We start from the raw sequence: 18155 nt of genomic DNA, 5'->3' as shown, positions 1-18155 counted from the left end.
GGCGAGGAGCCAGACTGGAACCGACACTGGCGGGCACTCTGGGGCTGGAGCCGACACTGGCGGGCGCTCTGGGGCTGGAGCCGACACTGGCGGGCGCTCTGGGGCTGGAGCCGACACTGGCGGGCGCTCTGGGGCTGGAGCCGACACTGGCGGGCGCTCTGGGGCTGGAGCCGACACTGGCGGGCGCTCTGGGGCTGGAGCCGACACTGGCGGGCGCTCTGGGGCTGGAGCCGACACTGGCGGGCGCTCTGGGGCTGGAGCCGACACTGGCGGGCGCTCTGGGGCTGGAGCCGACACTGGCGGGCGCTCTGGGGCTGGAGCCGACACTGGCGGGCGCTCTGGGGCTGGAGCCGACACTGGTGGGTGCTCTGGGGCTGGAGCCATCCTCTTCCTGCGCTTCCCTCGTCTGGTGGTTTGAGACGTGGGAGCAGTGTCATCTGGAGAAGGAGCTTGCTCTGGAACTGGATCTGACACTGGCAGGCTTTGTGGGACTAGGATGGACACTGGTTTTTCACACAAATCCAGAAGGCTCTCCAGAGGCTCCGAAAAGGGTGGTCTCCGAACAGCCCGACGCGGATAAGCCCGCAACTCCAGTCCTGCCTCTCTCCTCTTTCCCTTTGTTAAATCGGCTGGCCCCGAAAAATATCCCTCTCTGTTGCCCTCCACTCAGGCCTCCCTCCTGAGGGTTCTCCTCCCTCAGGGCAACAGAGAGAGGGGAGCCAGCGATTAATAAGGCTGCCTCAATGAAACGATAAAGGTTCCAGTCATCCTCGTATGGTGGCATGAGGGAACGAACTGGTTACAAAAGTCCTCCCCGAAAAAACATCATGAGCAAAAGATCACTGTGAGAGCTATTCGGGGCCAGCGCCAAAAACTCCTTGATATAACGCTCAATTGAGCGGTTACCTTGTTTTATTAGCATAATTAAATTGTCTGCTGGATCCATAGTGAACGCGTCGTTCTGTCACGTTTTAGCGTGATCAAAAACAATAAACAAAAAGGTGTAGATCCAAGTGCAGATATTTATTTACAGTGCAACAAACAAGGTGATCAAAATACAAAGTAACAAACAAATGACAAAACTAGAAACTAAAACAGAGACAAGTCTCAAGAATCAAAACTCGAATAACAGACTTACTGGGAAAACTGCGGCAGGAAAGACAAGAAGGACAAACGACGCGATGCCAAACAAAGGTGTAATGGTAGAATATATAGTCCAGATAATCAACAGTAACACAAAACAGATGTGATGACAGGTCAGTGTAGGTGTTCCGGTGTGTGCGCGGGGCATGTATGAAAATGTAGTTTTTCTGAGAAGCTGTAGTGCTGTCTTAGTCCTGATGCACTACAGCGCCCTCAGGTGGTCACTGATGGATGTGACACTCCCCACTCAAAGTGACCTGAATCAGCTTTGCTCCTGAACATCATCACTGTCATTATGTCAACCCCATATAATTGTCCCTCATTTAGTGTCCGGCCTGATCGAATGACAGAAGTTCTAACTATCAAGTATCAGTTATACCTACCAGTCTATTCCCTGTGATCTCCAGTATCTACGTCTCTTCTTCTAGTGTGATTCCCTCATAGTCTCCTATGGTTGTGCGTTCTTCGATTCTATTGTGTTCCTGGCTCCCTATCAACCTCGCTTCATCAATCCTTCAATAGACTCTGTAGAATCCAAATAAACTGTTATTCATACAGCTCTGGTATTGCCCACATCTGTGACAATATAACTGCAAAACATTTAAATTTCTTTCTTGCATCTTGATGTAAACTTTTCTAAAGACATGAATGACCTGAGAATGGCAGAATAATCTACTGCTGCATCTTCCAACATAGGCTCATTCTGAAAATGTACCCCTTTATAAATTTCTGGAGATTGTAAATTATGTAGCCAAAGGTATGTATGGCTGTATGTTATCTTTAAAATGAACGCTATGGGACGGTATAATGCCGTTCCTTTTAGCACTTACCTGCTGACCACTTACCTCCATATGGCCAGCTTTCCCGCTGTTACCAGTTTGTTTGGCAGCTCAACATGTATGTCAGCAGACTTGAGACACAGAGTGAAGTTGACCGGCAAAGAACAGTTCCAGTAAGGATGGAAACAAAAGCTAAAAAATAAAATAAACAAGTAAATTATCTGAAAATCTGGTAAAAATTAGGGGGCTTTTCTTTTTCTGGACTGCTTTTTAAAACTACAGTGGGGTTTAGGGAAGGGGGTAGGCTGGTCAATCTGTGCTTTTTAAACCACCATTAGTTGGGTTTAGAGAAGGGGGAGGATGGGGGGATCAGTCTGCTGGTCAGTGAATAAGTCAGTCAGTCATTTAACAGTGGCCTTTTTGTAAAAACAACAGGCGCAAATGACACTCCTGGGAGAAATTTGAGTTCTGAAAAATCGTACTGGTGGATTTGCAAAATTGCTATTGTAGCTCCTGGGACATATTTTGCTCTTTCAAGAAATGTATATAGTGGTACGCAATCAGAGTGAACCTAGGTTGGCTTTTTCAACATGGTAGGAAATTAAATATGAAAGAAATGTGGAACATAACAATCTGTTAAAGATGATGTAGGATGTCCCAAAGCTTACATACTGTTCTGTTACACACTCAAATGCATATACTTTTTCTCCACAAAAAAGGACATACTTTTGATATGTAGTAGTTTGTTAGTGGTTGTTTTTGTCTATTCAAATCATTAATTTATTAATTTAAGGGGCACCTTTGATGAAAAACATATTTTGTAAGCTGTTTGAACAGAACTGTGTGTGTAGGTATAGTGTGTCCACTATCATATTGGAGTGAAATAAACCCAACAAGTCTGTTTTTTTTAATTTCCTGAGGTTAAAATAAGACGCAAACCCCAGTGATTTTGAGGCCCACCTCAAACATGACATAGGAGTGCGAATTTCCCCACCCACTAAATTGATTGACAGGCCACATGTATTCTAACATGTTATAATAACATGTATACACATCGACACCTTAGAGTTATAAGGTTCTATCTGCGTTCTAAATGATTTTGAGATATTGAGCTTCAAAGTTTTTGCATTCCATATAGCAAACAATATGTGTGTAACAGATCTCTTTCATACATTAACATGACAGAGACCCTAAATGTACTCAAAATGTAAATTATCAAAGTTCTCTTACATTTGCAAATTGGAGTAAATAAACCACGGTAAATGCAGATAGAACCTTCTCATTCTGAAAAGTCATTTTCCACTTGGAATTTTAAGGTTCTATCTGGCAGATCATTCATTGAAGCATTACTTTTCAAGAAATACAATAAAAAAATATATATAGTTTAGTGTTATAACAATATATTGATGCTTGGGAAAGTTACATTTTTGCCTTCTATAATATTTATTTCATGTTTTAGGATCAATATTTTTTATTTTAACATTCAGCATACAAGGCTGTACTAAATATTTTTTCCAGTGCAGCTTATGATTTTATTAAATTTTATGCTTTAAATAAATTATTGAATTATATTTATTGAATTATATGCCCTGTGAAATAAATTAAGTATTTGCCATTCAAGGCTTAATATTAAACTTATAGACTTTAAGACACAGACGATGAGCAAATGAGTTTAATAAACACTGAAAAGTGTTTCACTCAATATATATACACAAATAAAAATATTTCACATTTAATATACACATTTTTAAATATTTATTTCTTTTGCAACACTGTAAAATTGAGCATTTCATTTCAATGTTTGCGATGCGGTGGCGCAGTGGGTAGCATGATTGCCTCACAGCAAGAAGGTTGCTGGTTCGAGCCTTGGCTGGGTCAGCTGGCATTTCTGTGAGGAGTTTGCATGTTCTCCAAGGTTTGCGTTGGTTTCCTCTAGGTGCTCCGGTTTCCCCCACAAGTCCAAAGACATGCGGTTGTTGTGATGAGTCAGAAGGCATTGAATCCATTTGCAAGCTTTATTAAGAGCACACATACAAACAAACACAAAGGGGCAATCCAGGAGACAGAACGTGGGACAGGCAAAAGTTCAAAGGCAGGCAGATATCTTACTGGTCAGAATAACAGGCTGGAGATCAGGGGCAGGCAGATGTCTTTCGTAATCGTAGAACAAGCACAGGGTCAGAAACACAGATCAGTCCGAAGCAGGGAGTATGGAACGCTCAGAAATGACAGCCAGGCAAATCAAGACTTCGCAAAGAACCGGAGCGTGAGTGTGGTATATATACACGAGAGCTGATGAGTTGCACCTGGACCGTAATCAGTGCCAGGTAGCAGGGCTTATGGGATTTTGAGTCCGTGAGTCGAATCAGAATTCTGGCGATGGTTCCCTCTGGTGGTGCACAAGAGGGTTGGCATCGCCCTCATTTACAACAGAACCCCCCTCCTGCGAGCGGCTCCTGAAGCGAGAAGGCACCTGACGCCGGGGTCTACCGCGCTGTCGGGGGGCTGGTTTCTCTGGGAACCTTTGATGAAACTCTTCCGTGAGAGTTGGGTCTAGAATATCTCTAGCATTCACCCAGGACCGTTCCTCTGGACCGTACCCTTCCCAGTCCACCAGATATTGGAGGGCGCCACCCCGACGTCGAGAGTCCAGCACTTCTCGAACGAGGTAAGCTTCCTCGCCCTCGATCATGACAGGTGGAGGGGTCCTGGTTTCCGATTCCTCCTCAACCGCCTCCTCTCGTGGACCACCAGCGGGTTTGAGTAATGACATGTGGAAAGTAGGAGAAATACGATAATGATTAGGCAAGGCTAAGCGAAAAGACACTGGAGTAATCTGGCGTACAATTTTGAATGGCCCTACATACCTGGGACTGAGTTTGCGGCAGGGCAATCTCAGACGAAGGTCTCGTGTCGACAACCACACCCACTGCCCCGGTTGATACGTGGGTCCCTGGCGTCGGTGACGGTTCGCCTGAATCTCTCTCCTCCTGACTGCCCTCATGAGATGTCTGTGAGCCTGATTCCAGACATCCTCACTCCGCTGCAGCCAATCCGTGACAGCAGGTAACTCAGTGGGTTCTCCGGACCATGGAAACAGGGGTGGTTGGTAGCCAAGAATACATTTGAATGGCGTAATACCCGTGGCTGGCTTTATTAATGAATTTTGTGCATATTCTGCCCACATCAGATAGCGACTCCAGTCGTGCTGTTGCTGATGACAGTAGGAACGTAGAAATCGAATGACTTCTTGATTCATACGTTCAGTTTGGCCGTTGGATTGAGGATGGTACCCTGAGGTGAGACTAACATTAATATTTAGATTTTTACAGAGAGCGGACCATACCCGGGAAGTGAATTGGGATCCCCTGTCTGAGACGATATCATCAGGTAAGCCAAACATTCGAAATACATGATTGCACAGGGCTTCTGCGGTTTCAAAGGCAGAGGGCAATTTGGGCAACGGTATTAGGCGACAAGCCTTGGAGAAACGATCAACCACCGTGAGAATGACTGTGTTGTTCTGGGAAACAGGGAGATCCGTAATGAAGTCCACCGCTATATGGGACCAGGGCCGTTGCGGAACCGGTAGCGGTTGTAACAGGCCAGCAGGGGTTTGGTGAGATGCCTTCGTGCTTTGGCAAATTTTACATTTCTGAACATAATTAATTACATCCTTCGTGAGGGACGGCCACCAGAAACGGTCTTTGACTAACTCCAAAGTTGCAGTGATGCCTGGATGCCCCGAACTGGGAGTGTCATGAATATGGGTCAGTAATCTGGTACGTATGTTATTGGGTACAAAAATCAGGTGATTCGGACAGTCTACTGGAGGGTTGTTTTCTCGGTTGGCCTCTTGGATCTCGGTAAGTATGTCCCACTGTACTGGAACCACTAGTAAGTTCGTAGGAATAATGGTTTCATCACTAATTGGGGTTTTATCCTCTGATAGCCTGGATAGTGCATCTGCCTTACTATTTTTACTCCCTGGTCTATAGGTGACAATGAAGTCGAATCTGGTGGAGAACAAAGCCCAACGAGCTTGTCTGGGATTTAGACGTTTGGCTGAGCAAAGATATTCCAGATTCTTGTGATCAGTTAATATGGTGAATTGCTGACTAGCCCCCTCCAGCCAGTGTCTCCATTCTTCCAGGGCTAATTTCATTGCCAGTAATTCGCGATTTCCCACATCATAGTTTCGTTCTGCGCTGGTCAATTTACGGGAGAAGAAGGCACATGGATACATTTTGGATGGTTGACCCTGACGTTGAGATAACACAGCACCGACTCCTGTGTTGGATGCATCCACTTCCACAATGAAAGGTAGGTCTGGGTTGGGATGACGGAGAATAGGAGCTGTGGTGAATTGAGTCTTCAGATCGCTAAATGCTTGGCGTGCTTCAGAGGACCAGGATAGTTTGTGGGAATTTCGTTTGGTCATGGCTGTTAATGGTGCGGCTATTGAACTAAAGCCTCTGATAAACCGTCTATAGAAGTTGGCAAAACCTAGAAATCGCTGCAACTCCTTGAGATTCTGGGGTAACGGCCATCGTTGAACTGCCTGTACCTTCGTATCATCCATGGTAATCCCTTCTGCACTGATGACGTATCCCAAAAAGGCGATCTGTGTCTGGTGAAATTCACACTTCTCTAATTTGGCGTACAGACGATGTTGAATCATGCGTTGCAACACCATACGTACATGTTCAACATGTTCCTTCATCGTGTTTGAATATATGAGGATGTCGTCGATGTAAATGATGACCCAGCGATCCAGCATATCCCGAAAGACATCGTTCATAAAAGATTGGAACACGGATGGACAGTTTGACAGGCCGAAGGGCATTACCGTGTACTCATAGTGCCCCCTAGTGGTGGAAAACGCGGTCTTCCACTCGTCACCAGCACGGATTCTGACAAGGTTATATGCACTGCGAAGATCAAGCTTGGTATAATATCTAGCCTTTCTTAATTGTTCCAGGGCAGGAGGTACGAGGGGTAATGGATAGCAGAATTTTACGGTGATTTCATTGAGCCCTCGGTAATCAATACAGGGACGTAAACTGCCATCTTTCTTCTTTACAAAGAAGAATCCAGCTGAAGCAGGAGATGTAGAAGGTCGGATGAAACCCTTGGCCAATTCCTCGTCGATATATTCAGACATTGCCTTGTGCTCAGGTTGTGACAGAGGGAATATTCGACCCGTTGGAGGACTTGAACCTGGAATTAACTCAATAGCACAATCACTTGGTCGATGTGGGGGAAGTTGAGTAGCTTTTTGTTTGCTAAAAGCTTCATGTAAGTCATGGTACTCAATGGGGATTAGTTCATCAACGAGTTCAGGTAACACATTGGTGGTTCGTAATGGAATTTTGTGAATGGGCTGGATGCACTGTTTCATGCATGACTCACTCCACTGCAATATCTGTCCGTCCCTCCAGGAGATATGAGGATCATGTCGCCTTAACCAGGGCAGTCCCAACACCAGTGGATGATTAACTGAATCAATAATGTAGAATTGCATTTCTTCAATGTGTAGAACACCAACTTGTAACTGTAGCTTATTCGTAATCATACGGATGCGTCCTTCACCCACAGGACGACCGTCTAGTGCTTCCACTGCAAGACAGGAATCATATGAGCTGAGAGATAGTTCGTGACATAAAGCAAATTTCTTAGATATAAAGTTTCCGGCAGATCCAGAGTCGACAAGAGCCGTAGTATTAATCATTCTTTTATCAAATTTAATAATTACAGGAATCAGTACACTGAAAAGTGCAGGAACATGGGAAGGACTCACCGATTGAACTGGTGTCTGAGGTCGTACGCTGCAGGTGGATTTCCTGTGCCCTGATTGACCGCAGTACAGGCATAGATGATTTTGCAATCGATGCATTCTTTCTTCATGGGTGAGACGGGTGAAACCCAGTTGCATGGGTTCATCAGGGGGCGTGTCACTTGAAACATGGAGCTGTGTGCGAGGATTTCTACGGCTGCGAATCAGATGATCAAGACGGATGGTAAGTTCAATAAGTTCGTTCAATTTCTTTCCTTCGTCACGGCAAGCCAATTCAGATTGTAGATTGGTATTCAGACCCCGTCTGAATAGTGTCTTCAGTGTATCCTCAACCCAGTTAGTTTGAGCGGCGAGAGTGCGAAATGACAGGGCGTATTCTGCAGCTGTATTACGCCCCTGTGTAAGAGAAAGTAACTGCTCACCGGGGCTTCTCCCATCTGCTGGGTGCTCGAACACTTCCCGAAATTGCTTGAGAAAAGTTTCAAATGTGGGATAGTTACATTCCTCCTCCTTCCATATCGCTGTAGCCCATTCCAGCGCTTTCCCCGTTAACAGGTTGCATACAAAAGCCACCCGACTAGAATCAGTGGGATATAATGCAGGTTGTTGGTTAACAAATAGTTTGCATTGCAATAAGAAGCCTTTGCAGCGAGAAGGTGACCCATCAAACTTTTCAGGAAAAGCTAATCGGGGACTTACGGTAGCCGGAGCATTGGAGACATGCGTTGGTTGAGAAGCTGTCATGGTAGCAGGCGGGGTAACTGCAGGATTCGGATGACGGAGTTGCTGCATAGCTCTCACCAGTTCCTCCGTGAGAGAAGTTAGATGGGTGAGTTGTTGATGATGGGTGGCTAACTGAGTGGCTTGAGCGGAAAGTTCAGTCGAGACTTGTGCTAAAGCTGCTGGATTCTGTAGTGGCGAAGTCTTCTGTTGTGATGAGTCAGAAGGCATTGAATCCATTTGCAAGCTTTATTAAGAGCACACATACAAACAAACACAAAGGGGCAATCCAGGAGACAGAACGTGGGACAGGCAAAAGTTCAAAGGCAGGCAGATATCTTACTGGTCAGAATAACAGGCTGGAGATCAGGGGCAGGCAGATGTCTTTCGTAATCGTAGAACAAGCACAGGGTCAGAAACACAGATCAGTCCGAAGCAGGGAGTATGGAACGCTCAGAAATGACAGCCAGGCAAATCAAGACTTCGCAAAGAACCGGAGCGTGAGTGTGGTATATATACACGAGAGCTGATGAGTTGCACCTGGACCGTAATCAGTGCCAGGTAGCAGGGCTTATGGGATTTTGGGTCCGTGAGTCGAATCAGAATTCTGGCGATGGTTCCCTCTGGTGGTGCACAAGAGGGTTGGCATCGCCCTCATTTACAACAGCGGTACAGGTGAATTGGATAAGCTAAAATTGGCCATAGTATATGTGTGTGATTGAGTGTGTATGGGTGTTTTCCAGTGTTGGGTTGCAGCTGGAAGGACATCCGCTGTGTAAAGCATATGCTGGATAAGTTCATTCCGCTGTGGCGACCCCAGATTAATAAAGGGACTAAGTCGAAAAGAAAATGAATAAATTAATCTGTGTCAAGAAATGCTTCTAAATCATCACATGTACACACATTTCAATTTTGTGTGGTGCGGCATTATTTAATTGACTCTGATTTTGTGTGATTTTGTTCTTTTGGTGTTTCCTGCTGTCAATGGAGTAGTCCGGCAAAATGACTAAGAAAGCTGATCCTGATTGGTCCTCGTGCGTGCATTAAAAACATTAAAAATGCTTATTGGTTCACAGATAGAACCTTATAGAGCCAAGCTAGAGTTCAACTTTGTAGATACACCTTTTTGTTTTTTAAATAAAAAGTCTTAAAATGTAAACAACTTATAAAATCACATCACATAATATAAATAAGTTGCCACAATAAGAATATGTTAATAACTCAATTTTGACAAAAATGTCAGATAGAACCTTATAATAACATTTTTTGCAAAGAAACTGAAAAAAAAAATCTGTTTCAATTCTCCTTGATTTTTAAAAGTTTTATAAGTTTAAAGCGCTTTTTAAACAGAGCATGTTTGAAATAAAGAAAGTAAAATAGCTATGTAATTCTTAACCGCTATAATCACCATGGCCGCATGGTGTCAGCAGGGCCAACACTGAACATTCAGGGGCCCTAAGTTGACTATTTTTGGGGCCCTATCTTGTTATGATTAGTGGTGTGCTGCCCTTGCCAGCTCACAAAAGTGTTATTGCTTATTGAATTCAATCAACGAAGTAAAGTAAAGCTTAAAGATTTTTCACATTTCTTTAAACTGTTTATATGATTTGGACATTTTAAAACAGCACTGCTTCTGTCAGCTACCAGCTTCAAAAATAGGGAAATTAAACAATAATTTGTTAATAAAGGTACCAGTGATTCCTATTTTGTGTCCTTAAAACATATTCTTTTAATTTGGCAAACAGATTCTATAAAAGATTCTAGATTGAGTTTATATAAAAAGCAAAAACTTAATAAAAAGCCGAAAGTAAAAATGCAATAGGTAATAATAAAATACACATGGCGACACGGTGGTGCAATATGTAGTGCTGTCATCTCACAGCATGAAGGTCACTGGTTCGAGCCTTGGCTGGGTCAGTTAGCATTTCTGTGTGAGGGTTGCATGTTCTCCCCACGTTTGCGTGGGTTTCCTCCGGGTGCTTCGGTTTCCGCCACAGTCCAAAGACATGTGCCGCTTTGTTTACGGACCTTCGTGGAGGAGGGTAATCTGTGTGTGTGTGTGCGCTGTGTCCTCTGAGGAGAAGGGTAATGTGTGTGTGTGTGTTTGTGTTTGTTTGTGTGTGTGTGTGGTGTCCTCCTCCGAGGAGGGTAATGTGTGTGTGTGTGTGTGTGTGTGTGTGTGTTTGTGTGTGTGTGTGTGTGTGTGTTTGTGTGTGTGTGTGTGCAGTGTCGTCCGAGAAGGAGGGTAATGTGTGTGTGTGTGTGTGTGTGTGTGTGTATGTGTGTGTGTGCTGTGTCCTCATAGGAGGAGGGCAATGTGTGTGTGTGAAAAGAGCAGCTAGAGTGTGACAAGCTAGGGGATCTCCTCGCCAGTTCTTGGAGTTTTTGCTCAAAAAAATTGTTAGTCGTCTGTATTTTCAAGTCCATTGTCTGTATTTACATTCACCCACTGGCAGCCAAAATCCACGCCTTACACTATGAAGCGTGTACAAATTTTATATTGTTGATTAGCTGCTGGGCATTTCACTCTGTTTCGTGCTAAAGGCAGTCAGTGCTGACCAATCACAGCAGGCCATCATCGGTACAATCAGCGCAGATTACAACATAATTTGGGAAATATTTAAAACAGAAAAAATCAAAAGGGGGCTGATAATTCTGAATGATTTATCATCTGTAAAACCAGGCAAAGATCAGATATTTTAGACGTTTTTAGAAGTTTATTAATCTGTAATTGCTTATTTTCAATACACGTGCTTCTAGATTATGTCTTAACCATCATGATTATCACCACTTAAAAACATTGCTAAAATAATTTTCTGCTTGCCTCTTCTCATTGTCATTTTCCCCTTCTTTTTTTCATTCCCTTTTTTTCCAAAACAAAAAAATAAAAAATCAGGTTGGGGCAGGCAATGATGCAAAGGCCATGGCTGTGTCTGTGCATGAATTCGCATTCTCTGCATAAGCAGAAGCGGGTTGTGCAGGGCCCCCTAGACAATTGTGTGTGACTTATCATTTCAGAAAGGCTTGAATAAACTCCACCACAAATACATCGAATAAACTTATTTTGTATTTTTGATCTATATTTGAGCTATATTTTAGCTTCATCCGTGTCTGTCTCTGTCACTGACTGCTGTTTATCTGACATAATGATGGGAAACAGACACGCACGTGGAAACGGTAGGTAGGGAGAAGAAGCTCATTTGCATTGAAAGCCACAAGCTACAAAAACAGCTACACTGTATTCAGACACCAAAATGGACAGATTCTGGAGGCTACAATAAATGATCTGATGTAAAAGAGGTAAAATAGGTGCCTTTAAACAATTATTTGATGATAAATTGAGTCTTCACAGCAACTATATACAACAAATGAAAATAAATACCCAGCAGACACCTTGATCAAAAATTGATTATGCGTAATCAAGTTTGAATGTAATTTTTGACGCCAATGTTAGTTGTCCATTTGACTTTTTTTTTTGGACATCAAGGTAGTCATTTACCACAATGTACCAGTGATTAAAATACAGCACAAATCACAAGCATGAACATGAAATACAATTTGATTGTGCTTTAAGCACCCTATAAACCAGTGTTTCTCAACCCTGTTAGTGGAAAACCACCAGCACTACACATTTACCATATCTCCATAACCAAACACACCTGATTTAGATCATCAGCTCAGTAGCAGAGACTGAAAGCCTGTAATTGATATGACAGACAAGGGAGACATCCAAAACATGCAGTGTTGGTGGTCCTCCAGGAACGTGGTTGAGAAACACTGCAATAAACAGCAATCTTAATAAGAATAAGTTTTTTTTTGTGTGTGTGTGTGTTATTTTCGAATATTACCTTTAAATCAATGCATAAAGTAATTTCAGTTTCTTGGTAATTGTTCGTAAAATGTATTAGCGATTTCTGAGCGACAATCATTTCTAAACCACATAAGCATTTTAGACTTTTTTGCAAGTTTTGGCCAAAGCATTAACAAAAGAAAATGTCCAAACAAGCAGTGCCACTGTAGTGAAGCAATGACCCGTACTGACCCATGGCTTCGTTGGCACAGAACAAGGCTGAATGCCAGGACATCAAGTTACTGAGTGTAAATTCACAATGGCCACAGCGTGAAACACTTCCGTCCAAAACACAGCCGTGGTAGAGGGGAACAATAGCAAAATTAACTAAACAAACAGCCGTATGCGGCAGCAGTTAATAAACAAACTCACAACATAAAAATCCACGAGCACTGAGAGGAAGTACAGTGAAACGAGAAGTGAAATGTAACACTTTGGTTATATGGCAGGTAAACAATATCATTTTTGTTCCGATTTTCAGATGCAAACAATTTTATGGAAATCACGTACAATCTGAAATCAGAGGCAAATTAGTGGTTGTTCACATGGTAATTGTGAAATGTGTACATTGCACTGTCCATGTCAAATTTAGATATAGTACCTACATGAGTTGTAGGTCATTTTTGGACGCAGCCTATGACAAGTTTTGCTAATGCAACTATATTGCAAAATAGACATTAATCAGCAAGTTCTTTTAAAAATCAAATACTTTTGCAACGACGTGTCATAGTTCCCAGGCTTTCTATTATTTACTATAATCATGAAGAAGACGAGAAGATAGACTTTATTTCAACTTAATAAAATAATTCAATTCAATTCCTCTTTATTTCCATAGCGCTTTTACAAAATAAAATGTGTCAAAGCAGCTTTACATGGAAGTTCTAATAAACTGAAACTGTGTCAGTTCAAATTTCAGAGTTGAAGTTCAGTTTAGTTCAGTTCAGTGTGGTTAAATTTTCACTGCTGAAAGTCCAAACACTGAAGGGCAAATCCATCGATGCGCAGCTCCACAAGTCAATAATATTTGCAGCCTTTATGATGCAAGCTGAGATTTCATCACTCAGCAATGCAATGTCACACACAATGCACTCAATGGAGTGAGTGCTGTCACTGTGATGGGTAGGGTTAGGGATGGTCTTAGGTGAGGGCATTGGATGCAGCTCAGATTGCACTGCACCTGCATTCAGACCTCTCTCCCACAAGTCCCAAACCAAGCAAGCCAGTGGCGATAGTGGCGAGGAAAAAACTTAACCAATTGATGAAAGTGAAGAATAAAAAACCTTCAGAGAATCCAGGCTCAGTTGGGCACGACCATGTTCCTCTGGCCAAACTTCTTGTGCAGAGCTGCATTCTAGGCGCCCAAGGCTGAAGAACACTGAGCATCAATCGTGGAGAACTGCAGGTGCGAGTAGGTCACTGGCGGGTGATCATACCAGCCCACAGAATCAATGTGAAGACTCATCTGTCACTGGGGTCTTTCAGAGATAAAAATAAATCCAAGATGTCTGAAAGGAGTCCTTCGGGACAACCTGAAGTCTCCCTAGGAAAATCTTGAAGAGTCTCTCTTCTGTACCCCTTTTACAGATTTTCATCCCACCTCTAGATGTTCTCGTTTTAACTTCTGACCATCCTAGGGTATATGCTTTAGTGAGTGGTCTGAGAGGTTTCATGTTATTCTACTGCAATGTAAGAATTGTTTTCACTCCAGAGATATCCTCTCCATAGATGCATCCCTGAGTTTCTGAGTTTTTACATACATTGTCTTGATGGTCCCTTAAAGAGCACCTATGATCATCTTTTCATCATGATCATCAAATGATCATGAAAATAATCTTTTGTAAGCTGTTTGGACAGAGTTATGTGTAAGTATAGTGTGTCCACCGTCATATTGAGGTAATATTAAGGTAAAAAGACAACAAGTTAAATGGTCATTAATATGTTTTATAATTATTATTATTTACAAAAGAAAAAATAAATAGTATACATCAGCAGCAAATAAATTAGCAAACAGTTAAGCTTATTAAAATGAAAAGCTATTATAGTGAAATAGAATCAAATCTCAATAGCCATTTCTTTACTGTATAACGTATACATTTTGATTAAAGAGCAACGAATGAATTATTTATTTAGATTTTTATTTTTATGTTTATTTCAAAGTGTTTTCGTGCCTAAACAAAGCGAAAACACAGAACAGGCTCACATTTAAGAGCAAGGGGCAGCCCCTTGTGGTTCGGCGGTATGGGTATAGGTAGGCTCGACTCTTTAATGTTTATTTGGCACCCATCAGAGAAAGAAATAAAAATACTGAAAATACTGGAGAAATACAGGAAAATACCTTTATGGGATCATAACGGGATAGAACTGTAAAATACGGGAGAATCCCAGGAAAAATGGGAGGGTTGACAGGTATGATGATGTAGGAGTGTGGTTTTCCCACCCACCGAATTAATTGACAGCCACGTATGAACATGTCTCTGTAGGAACGCGTATAATCCTTTCACCAAGACAGGGGACGTAAGCAAAGAAACCAGGATTATTAGACTAGTTCAGCTCTCTGTTATCATCAATCATCATCAAATGTGATCAGGAATGAGTTTTACAAGTTTAAAACATCTTGAATTACAAACGAATAAGTTACAGTGATTTTACCATCAATACCGACTTACAGTCGCATGTCAGTAATATAATAAATACCCATACAGCAGTGGATATTAACATGTATCCTGTCACATTTGCCATTCAAAAACAGTGCAAGTTTGTGACGACATTCTACATTGTCTAATTGGTCTCCACCCATGGGAATGAAAAAAGGAAACGAGTGTAAGTATAAAGGAAAAGAGTTGAAGAAGGTGGCATTATGTGGTGTGCAAAATAATGTAAAGTTGGCTTAACTTTTAAAATGCTGTAAAACGAGAAGAGAAACCGGGTCGAGACGAGCAAAGTAAACTAAATGACTGGCTGTGAGAAACAAAAAGCGAAAGTATGTATCTGAGTAACGGAGCAAAGACCGCTGTCTTTTTACTGTGCTCGTGACGTCTGTGAACGAGTGCGTCACAAAAAGAAATCAGTGCAGTGTGTCCTGGACAAAATCAACGTACTGATTTTTCTCGCTGGCATGGAGTCAGCTGTTGAAAGCTTTTATCCCACAGTGTCGATGGTTCCTGCTAGGCACCCGTGGCTGCTACTCAGTGGCTGGGTTCATCGACGCACTCATCCTTCACATCAACACCTTTACATTAGCTACATGGGTATTCGCTACTCCTTGAGTAAGAAGGAAAAACTTTTGGTTGCTTTGACCAAATTTTTAAATTTCTTTTTCTTGTTTTGTTTTCTCCCTATCCTATTATTACAGTATATTTAATATTTTCCCCTTTTTCTAAATCTCACAAATCAGCTGGCCTGGAATCGTTTGCATTTTTTCCTTTCACTTTCATTTGAATTATAAGTGCCAAGGATTTTGTGTTCTTTGTGGTTACTATTTTATTGTTTGTTTTGTTGTTGATACTGCTTTTAGTGTGTGAAAAGTGCAAAGTGTTTTTATTACCATTATTATTATTATTGGTGAATACAAACTTTATTTACGCAAAAACAGCAATTGTCTGAGTTTTTTCCTGTTCTCATTTATTTATTTATTTATTTATTTATTTATTTATTTATTTATTTATTTATTTATTTATTTATTTATTTGTTTAATATCTGTAACTGGTGGTGAGAGCTAGCCTGCTACATTTTTTAAAAGGTATTTTGACAGATATACTGTCTGGTGCCCAATATTAATAATTTAAAAAAATGAGGTACATTTTTTTGTATTGTTTGTTTTCTTATTTTTTGGGATCACTGTTCCCACATCACTGTTACAAGTTAAACATGTGCGCTTTTTGTGTGTGTGTGTGTTCAATGTGTGTTTGCCTAAACTTAGTATGTGACTCGTCATCATTGCAGAAAGGTTTGAATTAGCTCCACAACAAATACATCAAATAATCACTGATCACTTGAGATCTGCTTCATTCATGTCTGTCACTATACTGTTTATCTGATACAGCTAGAGATTGAGGCAGACTCTGACAGGCACATTGGAACGGTGGGTGGGGGGAACTAGCATAAAAGACACAGGCCACAAAAACAGCTACATTGTGTTCAGAGCAAAAGATCCTAACATTCTGAAAGATATAATCTGATGGGTGCTTTGAGCTGAAACTTTACAAACACATTTTGGAGACACAAAAGACTTATCTTAAATATTGAAAAAGGGGTAAAATAGGTGCCCTTTAATTTGATGATATATTACTCTTCTGAATGTCTCTCACAGATATAGCTTCATACAGGTTTTATATAATCAGTGCTTTACATATTAAGTTAATTTACATTTTCAGTTATTCTTCAGCAAAGCTTATCATAGTGCACTGCAACTCTTGAGAATATAAAATCTTATTCACACGGTGGCTCAGTAGTAAGCACTGTCACCTCACAGTAAGTAGGTTGCTTTTGGAGTCTTGGCTGGACCAGTTGGTATTTCTGTATGGAGTTTGCATGTTCTCCCTGTGTTTGCGTGGGTTTTTTCTGAGACGCTCTGGTTTCCCCCAAAGTCCAAAGACATGCGCTATAGGTAAATGTATTAAACTAAATTGAGCATAGTGTGTGCATGTGAATGAGTGTGTATGGGTAATTGGATATTTCCCAGAACTGGGTTGCGGCTGAAAGGGCATCCACCACTCTATTAAGGAAAATTGTTAGCGGTAAGGTAAACTGTTTTGTAAATATGCAGTATCCAAAAAAAATCTAAATTCCAAAGTTACTCAGCACAGATCTGAACATCTTGGATCCCATGTGGATTTTTGTTTACATGTGTGCATCATATTTTGGGCCCTGAAAGATTGAAACCTGATTGAAGATAGAAATGGCATAAACATTAGCTGTTCTTGATTCCCTTGTTCCTACAGTTGAGGATGAATAAATCAATGAAATTGGATTAAAGTCAAATAATTGAACAATTGATCAATGTTTGTTTTGTGCAGCACCTGCGAGGTCTGGCTCAGAGAAGACGCTCGGCACCAAACCTGATGCTGGGGAAAGCTTTGGGAATGTCTTGGAGCCCAATAAGGTAGGAACGAGGCTATATTTTAGCTAAAATATTCTGTAAATTATATAAAGAATAGTAGCATAATAGAAGATGAATGTTACATAGAATAAATCAGTAAATAAATGGTGATGGGTCAGAGTGATTACAGAGTGCATAATTTATATTTAAAATCATTCATTCATTCATTTTAGTGTCTTATTTAAAAGGGTTCACCACAGCGGAATGAACCGCCACTTATTCCATTTTGAGTTTTACACAGCGGATGCCCATCCAGCCACAACCCAGTACTGGGAAATACTCATAAAATCTCACAATTGTTTAGTTCATCCAATTCACCTGTACCACATGACTTTTTACTATGGGGTAACCTTAAGAAAGAATAGGAAGAAAAACATTTTTATATTTGTATAAAAATATACAAATAACTAAAATGTGATTTATCTCCATTTTGGGGCACTTATCTTGATTTAGTGCTATTTATTTTATATGAAATTATGAGACGACATAATTGGTTTGAGCCTCAGCGTTTCTGTGTCGAGTTTGCATGTTCTCCCTGCGTTCACGTGGGTTTCCACCGGGTGCTCCGGTTTCATATGTTTTTAGAAATAAATGGATATATATATATATATATATATATATATATATATATATATATATATATATATATATATATATATATATATACATTTTTTTTTTTTTTTTTACAAAATTTGTTGACCATTTACTAAAATTGCTAATTGTAAAATTAAACTTGAGGTATTTATTAATGATTTTACAATTTGTTTA

The 18155-nt window shown here is 41.2% G+C and overlaps 2 protein-coding genes across 5 annotated transcripts in view; both read left to right on the top strand.

Moving 5' to 3' along the window:
• Nucleotides 1-18155, top strand: part of LOC137488715 (uncharacterized) — a 731364-nt gene that overhangs the window by 231009 nt on the left and 482200 nt on the right. The window lies entirely within an intron of this gene.
• Nucleotides 1-18155, top strand: part of tagapb (T cell activation RhoGTPase activating protein b) — a 74445-nt gene that overhangs the window by 18880 nt on the left and 37410 nt on the right. For 3 of the 4 annotated variants that reach the window (XM_087296631.1, NM_001365334.1, XM_087296633.1), the window contains exon 2: nucleotides 17305-17390. The exons of the other annotated variant lie outside the window; for it this stretch is intronic. In XM_087296631.1, the coding sequence (XP_087152757.1) occupies nucleotides 17305-17390 (86 nt within the window). The remainder of the gene's footprint in view (nucleotides 1-17304; nucleotides 17391-18155) is intronic. 4 annotated transcript variants of the gene reach the window in all.

This window comes from Danio rerio, chromosome 20, assembly GCF_052040795.2.
Source record: "Danio rerio strain M-AB ecotype USA chromosome 20, GRCz13ab, whole genome shotgun sequence".
NCBI classification, from domain to species: Eukaryota; Metazoa; Chordata; class Actinopteri; order Cypriniformes; family Danionidae; genus Danio; species Danio rerio.
This window is presented reverse-complemented; position numbering and strand designations above follow the sequence as displayed.